The 10,552-nt window shown below is 42.4% G+C and overlaps 1 protein-coding gene across 4 annotated transcripts in view; it reads right to left on the minus strand.

The window, feature by feature from the left end:
• Abcc9 (ATP binding cassette subfamily C member 9) overlaps nt 1–7,621 on the minus strand; it is a 121,969-nt gene extending 114,348 nt beyond the window's left edge. For 2 of the 4 annotated variants that reach the window (XM_076940794.1, XM_034511951.2), the window contains exons 1-3: nt 7,306–7,618; nt 6,947–7,050; nt 2,230–2,390 (exon numbers count right to left, since the gene is read on the minus strand). In XM_076940794.1, the coding sequence (XP_076796909.1) occupies nt 2,230–2,371 (142 nt within the window). In that variant the 5' untranslated portion in view covers nt 2,372–2,390; nt 6,947–7,050; nt 7,306–7,618. Of the gene's footprint in view, nt 1–2,229; nt 2,391–6,946; nt 7,051–7,305 lie in introns of all 4 variants that reach the window. The other 2 variants (XM_076940795.1, XM_076940793.1) reach the window with 2 other exon arrangements.
• Between the last annotated feature and the right edge of the window lie 2,931 nt (nt 7,622–10,552).

Here is a 10,552-nt window from a genome sequence, read left to right on the forward strand (position 1 = left end):
ATACACACAATTTAAAGTAAACTAAGAGAAAAATGTGTAGTTATTCATACAAGCCTTGGGAAGGATTGAGAACACTACCAGCTCACCCGAAGCTCACAATGGAAGGAAAAATGGTAATTACTTCTTGGTCAAATTTTAAGATTTTCCTTCCCAAACTGTAGGTGAGAGAGTACCATCACTTCATTTGTGATATACTACAAGGGAACACCACCTCCATTGTTTCTTCTTCTCTTCCTTTTTCAGTTTTGACTACGGAAATATACAATGTACTTCAAAAACAAATGAGGGCTTGTTCCACAAATACTGCCAGGGAGAAGCTCTGTTTACATAAGAGGACCCCAGCAGCGCCCCAGTAAAGAAAACCAACTCGAGGCTTGGTGCTTCCAGATGAAATTCACAACTAGAAAGTAAACTTTCCTAGCACGTTCTGTGGTTTATGCTTTCTTTCTCCTCCTTACGCTTTTTTTTTTCCTAACAGGAAAGCTCTGTGTGTCTCCTGTGATGTCATGATTTCCCTAGTATGTGGCGCTTCTTTGATACTGACCTAGGTAAGAAGCCAATCTCATAAATAAACGTCCCATCATGTCCCATTGCCAGTGTCCATTCTAGTCCTCCTATTTGAATATCCCTGTGTCCAACCCCTGTGATGGCATTTAATAGGGGGGAATGTTAGAGGCTAAGGGTCTGTCGTGATATGAATTATTAACTCTATACCTGTTACAGTTACCACTACATTAAAAACTGAGTGGCATGTATACTCTCTGGTCTTACAATATTCAGTCTCTATACATTTATTCCACATAAACAGCAATGTACCAAGAGTGATACTGGTCTCCTTGCATACCTTATAACAGAAATTCCTTGATCACTGTTGAAATGTTAGTATGTGGTACCTATGTAGGTTTGGTTCACTGTTGCTACAAGAAACACTACGACCAAAAGCCACTCGGGAAGGAAAGCATTTAGTTCACCTTACATTTTGTAGTCCTTCATCAAGGGAACCCAAGACAGGAACTCAAGGTAGAAGCTTGGAGCACAAGCCTTGGGGGAATGTCACTTACTGGCTTGGTTCCCTGGCTTGCTCAGCTTCCTTTCATGTAGAGCACAGGCCCGCCTGTCTAAGGATGGCCCACAGTGATGAATTCTAACCTGAAATAGTTAACCAGATAAGCCCCATCTCTCTTACTTTTGTCAAGGTACTTAACCTTACATCAACCTTAATCATCTCATACATAGAAACATTGTTTAATGTTTAACAAGTTAACAGGTCTATTTTTTCCTGATGTGGTTGTGATGCCTGTAACCCCCACAGCTTAGGAGACTCAGGCAGGAGGACTGCAGGATCCAGGGCAGAGTGGCTGCATATCCAGATATGCATATCCTGCATATCTGAGCTGTGTAACAGAAACTTGCCTCCAGAAAAAATAAAAACAAGAAATTAGTAAAATGATCTGTTCCGGTTGTTGGCAGGGAGTTTCACAAATCATATATAGTTGCCCTGAATAATTGACTTGTGTATGTGTATAAATGGTTAAATGATGTATATTTATAAGCTTTTTTGTTTGTTTTGTCAGCATCACTATGTAGCCCATGCTGGTTTAGAACTCATAGCAATCCTCCTGCTGGAATTACAGGTATTAGCTGTACATCCAGCTAACTTTCCAAATGGTTTTCATGAGAATTCTTTCTACCTATGACACAATCCACCTCTCTCCTTCTTTTGGGGACCAAATGGATTGTCACTTTGCAATCTTTCCCTCCTGTGACCCCAAGTCAGCCACTCTAGCAGGTGAATGCTCAGGGTGATTTGCTTTTGCTTTTGCAAATGGGCTGACAAGATGGGGTTGTGCTAGTTCCTCTGCTCCTGTGGTCTGCAGTGGGGAGGGGGGAGGTTCTCTGTCTCACCCAGTTATCCTGTCTCATAGTGTAAAGCAAACGCTCCCCAAATGCTTTAGTTCTGCCTCACAGAATGGTCTCCCTGCTCTTTTTTTAAGGAGCTGCAGCAGGATGGATGGTATGGACAGTCACTGACCAGCCTGTGGAATATTCTACAGCAAGTACATACTATCAAAACATGCAAAACAACATTACCCTGTCCTCACAAACCTACACATCATCTTTTGGGGTGATTTCACCAGAAATGCAGCTTTCACATAGTGTTATGTAGGAACTCAGCCACCAATGAGACAGAAACATGAAGTGCTGTACACAGGACCCGCCATGACTCACCAATGAACAAGATCGGAAAGGTGATAAACAGAAGGAAGACGTGAGGGACCAGGTTGAGTGCATCCACAAAGCAGGGATTTTGGAGAACCCCATCATAGATGTTGTAGGAGGAGATGTTGTTCCCACAAAAAGAAAGGCTCATTTCTTCTTATTTTATTACCCTAAAATAGAGAAAAGACCATCTTAGTATTAAACTTTCCTAAAATGGTGGCTTTAGCTAAGAGGTTCATAGCTTAAATTTAATATTCCTTAATTTTGTGGCTGGGGAAACAAAAATCATGTCAAGTAACTTCAGGTTTTCCATAACGTTCTAGTAAATCTCTTTCCATGATTTAAAAACAAACAAACAAACAAACAAACAAACAAACTTGTGCTAAGTAGTACCTCAGAGAAGCACATCTGCAACTAAGATAAGTCAAAGAAGAAAACTGGTGATATGTGCAAGGAAAAGAAGAAAAGGAACTAAACTGCTAAGGGAAATGTCAAATTGATACGATATGAAATTTCCCCATGCTCATTCACACACCCAAAAAGATTCCCTAGTCATGCCATCAGAACAGAAATGACTGAAACATCTCTCTCTTCTGTTGCAAGGACTAGTAACAGAGAGGCACAAGGACTAGTTACAGAGAGGCACAAGGACTAGTTACAGAGAGGCACAAGGACTAGTTACAGAGAGGCACAAGGACTAGTTACAGAGAGGCACAAGGACTAGTTACAGAGAGGCACAAGCAGCTGTGAACAGTAGCTGCTCTCTCTGAAGAAGAAAGATGTCAAGCAGTTAAGAAACATTGAATTCAGCTCCTGACGAGTTAAGAAAATCCTAAGATCTCAGTCAGACATCTTGGGCTGTGTGCAATTCAATGGCTTCATTACAGTCACAGAGTAGCAGAGCTGTCAGCAAGCTAATTTTAGAAAGGTTGTTCATCTGCAAAGAAATTTAGTATCCTTTAATCTACCTCCTGCCATCTTTTCCTCTTCCCTCCTTAAGAAAGAAAGAATGTATTTTCTATTCTTTATTTTTTTTTGCAGAGTCTGTGTGTTTTGTGTGTATATGCGTGCATGCATGCGTGTGTGCGTGTGTGGGTGTGTGTGTTTTGTGTGTGTGTGTGTGTGTGTGTGTGTGTGTGTGTTACAGCAGGCATATGGAGGCCAGAGGTCAGCTTACAGGAGTCAGTTCTCTCCTTCCACCACCTGGGTTACATGTTCAATCTCAGGTCATCAGGTTTAGCAGCCACGGGCTCTACTCCTTCTCCCCAGACCTAATGTACTTTCTCAGCATTATCTAAGCACTGAGGTGAAGGCTTTTCTATGGTGCAGGCTCTACCACATTTGTACATCTTTTCATCAGTTGATGTGCATTTGAACCCTCTGGCTGTTATGAAAACACCACTCCTAAGTTCTGCAGAAGTTGAGACAAAAGCTAGCAGCTGAGTTGGAGACCAGTGTCTCAGTGCAATGAAAAGAAACATACGGGACTTCATGCTAGTCACTGAGAGGACTTCAGATACTATCGTGTATATGTGCATGTTTGTGTGTGTGTGTTTGTATGTGAGTGTATGTGTGTGTTTGTATGTGAGTGTGTGTCTGTATGTGTGTGTGTGTGTGTGTGTGTGTGTGAGAGAGAGAGAGAGAGAGAGAGAGAGAGAGAGAGAGAGAGAGAGAGAGAGAGAGAGAGAGAATACTATAGCTGCTACCCTGTGTGCACGTGAGCACAGACCCGCTCTGGCTTTGGTTTTTAGTAGCAGATCTTTCTCTCTGCTGTGCTGAAAAGACAGTAGAGCCTCAAGGCTCTGCTCCATCAAAGGAAGACCCTAGGACCCCAGCTTGTCTTTCAGCCATCTAAAAGCTTTTGTGTGGAGCCTACTATTTAATTGGCATCTGCTTAGTTCTGGATGCAGCCCATGTGCTATCAGAAGTCCTCAGAAGAAGCATGTAAAGGTAGTGATGTTTTGGGTATTTTACAGTACACTGCATTACTCTTCAGATAAATTCACTCATTTGTCAACCAGTAGACAACTTAGGATCCACACCCACATGTCAGATTCATAATCTGTACTTTTTATTCTGTCAGTTGCCCACCCATCTTCCTAAATAACTGATCTTATATATTCCTATTAAAACAAATAGCAGTTTAAGAGTTTAACCTTGCCAGATTTTCTTTTCTATATTTATGTTGGATTCTGGGTTAATTAAAAGTTAGTATCACATCAACTCACAGTTCCTTCTTTGTCATTCTTTTCATTGGTAACTAATTTAGTAATGGACATAATATTTTTCTTAAAAATAAGACCAATAATGTGACATAGTAGATAATAGTAGAGAATAGTAGATAAATTGTTGGGAAAATCAAATTCCCCTCAAATGTTTTAGAAATCATTGCTTGAATATAAATAACTAGTTGGAAAGATTCTATATGTTTGTATATAATCCTTTATACATGTTATATCTGATAAACCCATTTTTGATAAGCCACTGATAAGCTTTCTAGTTGAGATTTTTTTTTAAATCACATTTTAAAAACAAACTCAAGATTCAACCATATATTTGATATAAGGAAATTATATTTTTTAAAAAAACTCAAGATTTGACCATGGATTTGGCAAATTATTACCACTACATAAAACTCATATGGAAGAAAGAATTGAAATTTTTTTAAATAATGGCAAAATGAAAGCTATATATGTTCGTATATGTAGGTTAGTAGATGTCTTGTGATAAAGATAGAAAACCAATTAAAAAAATAACAGTTTTTAAGGCTATTCACTTGTTTAGTGAAAATGACAAAATGAAACATCAAGTCATTCACTTGTTTGTTTGTTTGTCTATCTGTTTGTTTCTGCAGAGCAGGAGACCAAACCCAAGGCATCGAACATCCTGAGCCACTGCACGACACATTCTATCCCCAGCCCTATGATGACATTTCACAAAAACATCTCGATTTTGTTCCCTCTGATATGACCTCTGACCCCTGCCCTGACTCCCACCCGCTCTGCTCCTTACACAGATGTCGATGTTTCCTCTTGACATCTCTTCTACTCAAACTGCTTGACCTTCAGATTCCTTCCTCTAAAGCCACTGTCCAGAAAGAAGGTTCTAATAGCCAGCTGCATCACGAGCCAGAAGGAGGGAAAGAGGAAATTTACTGCGGATGCTATAGCAGCTGCTGTGTCCATCAAAGATTTTGAATCAACATAGTGTGTGGTGTGGTGTGTGTGTGTGTGTGTGTGTGTGTGTGTGTACACCTGTGAATGTTGTTCTGGAATTTGAATCCAAAGCCTCGTGTGGTGTGTGTGTGTGTGTGTGTGTGTGTGTGTGTGTGTGTGTGTGTATGAACACCTGTGAATGTTGTTCTGGGATTTGAATCCAAAGCCTCTTGTGTGTATGTGTGTGTGTGTGTGTGTGTGTGTGTTGTGTATAAACAGCCATGCATGTTGTTCCAGAATTTGAATCCAGATCCTCATGATGTCAGACATTGACCCTACAAACCAAACTATACCCCAGCCTTCTAATAAATCCTTAAATTTCCACACATTATCTGTGTTTTCCTTCCAGACATCAGGCTGTTGTAAGCATTTGAGGAAGTCCATACACTGATGCTCTTGAGGGCCAAACTGTCACCTGACATCCATTGCCAGTGTCCCTCCCCCTGTATCTGTTTAGGCTCAGTTTGTGCACAGAAGTGACAGCAGCAAGGAGGAAAGGGGTCATAAGGGAAAGCAGAACATTTTCTCCCAACGAGCATAATCCCTCTGAAAGACAGTCAAGTGTTTACAATAGTCACCAGGGATGGGGAATTGGAAGGAGCCAACTTTAAAACAGATCAAAAGTGAAACTTTGGCTATGGTGGCCTGCAGGATCAAACACAAAGGAGAGAGGAGAGAGGAGATCTCCATGCCATCTTGTTTCCTGCAGAGAATCACAACAGCAGGGCTTGGCCCTGGACCTGCACTGTGAGAAGTTCCCCAGCCCCCTGGTATTTATAAACCATGGTGTCAGTTCAAAACTCTAGTAATTCGTCTATCAATTCGTGTGATACTTCTACAGAAGAACAAAGGCTAACTGACTTAATTTTTTTAAAAAAAATGCTAAAATATTAAAACGTATCAGGAACCAATTGCCAGTTACTTTTACCAGCCTCCAGCTTCCAACTTAGACTCTGAGTGATAGAGAAGCAGCCACCTCCCTGACCACCCAACAGAGGCTGTCAGTTGTGACCCATTGACAGCGCAGCCAACCCCAGGCACTGGACACTTCTAAAGCAAACCTGCACGGGGTAGCTTTCCTTCTTGCATTTGGGACAACCCACCCCTGGGTTACTCAGCACTTAGCCAAAGCATCCCAGATGGGAAGCACACCCCTTAAAGACACCTAAAGCCGCTGTTACCCATGGCACTCACAGGTTGCCCATCAAACACCAAAGCAAAGGCTGCAGTCATTTCACTGAACTTGCTTGGTGGAGAGCTCACAGAAATAAGTACATATGTCTGACTTTCTAGCTAGTTGTCTGGCTGGTTCTGTGCAGATCCAAGTAGGAAATTTCCTAGCAAAAATGACCGATGACTTGATTGATTTTCTAGTTCTAGTCTATGCATTTACCTTCCAGGGGCTATGACATTCTATGACACAGGAAAGACAATGCTGGGACCTCTCCACAGATAACGTTGTTCTTAGACACTGCATTCAACACGGGGCAAATAAATAAATAAATAAATACCTTGGCTTTGGCTCCTGGACTTAGTCCCCCTAGTGGTGCGCTAGAGCTACCATCCAACCAACCGTCTGAAGATTTCAAACTAGTACGCAGAACACGCAGAACTCCTAAAGAGCAAAGAGTAACAAATTCAGTAGACAGAAAAGTTGCTGTGTGAATTGTTAAGGGAATGCCTAGGAAAGTCTATATATATATATATCAGTGACATCTTTCCGTTTCCAGTAGATTTAGGCTCCAGCCGGCAGCATTGTGTAAGTCAGACTGGAAACCTGATCCCCACCTCCTCGCCAGCAAGTTCCCTGAATCCTAGAAATAGCGAATGCCTTTACTGAGGAAATACTAGATCAAAATCAACAGCTTACAGCCAGTGACTCCTCAAAGTGGTTGGGGATCTCTCTGTAGCAAGCCGAGGAGCTCACGCACGCCATGGGACGACAAGTTTTCCTCCCGGGTCAGCAGCCTGCCAGTGGATTATTTTTAGGGGTGGTGGGAGGCCAGCTGCTGCCTCCTATCGCGTTTCTCCTCTGCGCTGCGCTGCGGGCCAGGGCGGACACTGCCGCGCCCAGGCAGGAAATTGCAGGAGCCCAGGACGCATCGCCTGTGGCCGGGGACCCTCCCCATCCAGGACCCTCTTCACTCCAACCCTCCTTGCCAGGATCATCCCCACCTGGGACCCTCTATCACTCTGGCCATCCTTACTCAGGACAACCCTCCCCCAGACCCTCCCCCACCCCTCCCTACTCCTCCGGAGCTGCTCCTATGGGTGAGCACAGCGAAGATGTGCCAAACCCTCGCCATGCGTGGCGCCCCCAAGACTCCACTAAATAGCAGAACTTGCAAAAACAGACTGGCACTCTAGAGAGGAAGGTTATCAGACATGAAAACACGCAGAGCACCAGCTCTGCAGGCAGCCTTTGTTTTGGCCACCAAAAAATAAATAAATAAATAAATAAATAAATAAATAGGTTTAGAAGTGCTATTCATTCTCCCAGCTTTGCCCCCAGCGGGAATGAAAACTGAAGAGTTCACTCTAGGCAGAACAAGCCGCCACCAGGCTAAGAAAGCACGCGTGTCTCCTTAGGATGGGCAGGCGCAGGGCAGAATCCTCCAGTGACCCGGGAATATGCCTGCTGCTCCAGACTGATGGACCAATGGCACTTGTCTGAGCATCCCAAAATTTGAATTTGATTCCAAATTGATTCCAAGCACCAACAGTACTTGTTTTTGTTTCATCGTTTTTTCGAACTACAGATATAATTAACTCTTAAAATAACAAAACTTGCTTAAAACAAGGTCTATTGAAGGCAGGGGATGGTGGCGCTCTGCTGAAAGGCCAGCATTTGAGGAAAAAGATGCAGGGAGTTCAAAGTGAGAAGCAGATACATAGTGGGTTAGAAGCCAGCTACACACACACACACACACACACACACACACACACACACACACACACGCGCGCGCGCGCGCGCGCGCGCGCGTATGTGCATAGTTTTGATATAGATATGCATGTATATGTGACACTCCACAATAACTTTCCCTCGGGCAGTAAGGGGTGAATTTTAATTTTTTTAAATTAATTTTAATGTTTTTTTTAAGGGGGTGAAGGTTTGACACCCTGGCTTGGACTCAAACTCGCAGTAATCCTCCTGGCTCAGCTTCTAAATTGTTGCGATTACAGATGTGAGCCACGGTCACTCTGGGTAATTTTTGGCCCCAGTAACTCTTGAATAAACTCTCGAAATTCCCAAGGGCCGGTTTTGAGTCCTTTGCAGTAATCAGTGTTTGTAGCAACTGTCCTGATCAGATAAAGGATCTTCAGCCCTGGCGGGCTGGTGCCTTCAAGGTTCCTCATGCTATCCCTAAAGGCACTGGCCGCTGAGTTGAACTCAGCACCCCATGGCCTCCTGACCTCCAGAAGTTGGTGCTCAGAAGCTGACCCCAGCACAACATGCCCCAGAGGAGATGAGAATGAAATCACTTTCTGGGAATATTCTTGCAGCCTTGGCCAGCTTCCAGAGGCAGAATGTACCACTGCCAGAGACCTACAAGGCCAGAGAGAGGTGGCACCTAGGAAGATGCTGGGACTGATTTTACCAGCCTCAGAATGACATGTAACTGCACCCTATAGCAATCCTTTGGGACAGGAAAAGTATGGGTTTGAGAACATGGAAACTCCGAATTGTGTTCAGAATGTGGAAACACCAAGTCGGGCAGAGAATTGGGAACTAGGAGACAGATAAAGTCAAATATACAGTTTGAATGGAAATACACAAAGGGAAATTGTGCTTTGGAGTTTTAAAAATTTTATTACTTATATTGAGCCTGGAGTCACAGCTTGGTGATTCAGAGTGCTTGCTGCTCTTGTAGTGAACCCCAGTCCCAGAACCTATGTCGGGGTTCACGAGTGTCTGTAACTCCGTTTCCAGGAGATCTGATGAGTTTTGTTTTGTTTGTTTGTTTGTTTACCTCTGATGGTACCAGGTACACATATTGCACCACATACATATGTTCAGGCAAATACACATAGAAAAATAAAAACAAATCTTTAAAATGAATTATAACTAAAATATCTCTGTTATTAAGGTCATATATCGTAACTGAACATGTTCACTGTTGAAACGTTGGAAGATATGAACAAGTAGGGCAGACCAAAGCCGCCACTTAGAAGACTAAGTAAGTAAAGCATGTGTCAGACCATAGGAAACACAAGCAGTGTGCTGTATGGATGAAAGAAGGGCATGGAAGGAAAGCCTGCCAGGCTCTGAGACAGACCAGGAACCAAGCACATAGAGGCTGATGGGCAGGGTGTTCAATCAAGCCCGGGACAGAATAACATCAAGATTACTAATAGGTAGGTAGGTAGGTAGGTAGGTAGGTAGGTAGGTAGGTAGGCAGGCAGACAGACAGGATGGACAAATGATAGATAGATGATAGATTATATAGACAGGTGATAGATGATAAATAGATAGGTGATAGATTAGATAGATGATAGATGATAGAAATAAATGAGATGATTGGTGATTGATAGATTGACAGATTAGATAGGTGATAGATAGATAGATAGATAGATAGATAGATAGATAGATGATAGAGATAAATAAGATGATAGACTACAGATGATAGATAGACTATAGATGATAGCTAGGTAGATAGATAGATAGATGAGACACCAGATGAGTGGATGGATAAAGATAGATAAATTTTATAGTTGGTAAATGCTGAATGGATAGATTATATATAAACAGATAAACAGATAGGAGGACAAGGACAAGATCAAGCAAGAGAGGCAGGGGAGACTAGCTGGACTTCTGATCACCACTTCTGCTCACTATCTCAATGACTGGACAAGTCTACCAGCTCCTCCTTTTTGTTCTTCAGTGGAACAAATCATGGTTCATGTGTTACAGAGTTAATGTTAAGGCATCAGACTCTCTCTCCTGAAGTAGACATTAATAAGTGTGTTTATCTCAAACCATTTTTGCTATGCATGTTTTGATTATTGGCAACACAGCATAATCTGCCTTTTTTTACAATAATTTTTCTCCAGCAACACTTAAAACTGCTCATAGAAATAATTTAAATTATGGCGTAAGATTTCATTGTGACTTAAAC

The sequence above is a fragment of the Arvicanthis niloticus genome, chromosome 9, assembly GCF_011762505.2.
Source record: "Arvicanthis niloticus isolate mArvNil1 chromosome 9, mArvNil1.pat.X, whole genome shotgun sequence".
Taxonomy (NCBI): Eukaryota; Metazoa; Chordata; class Mammalia; order Rodentia; family Muridae; genus Arvicanthis; species Arvicanthis niloticus.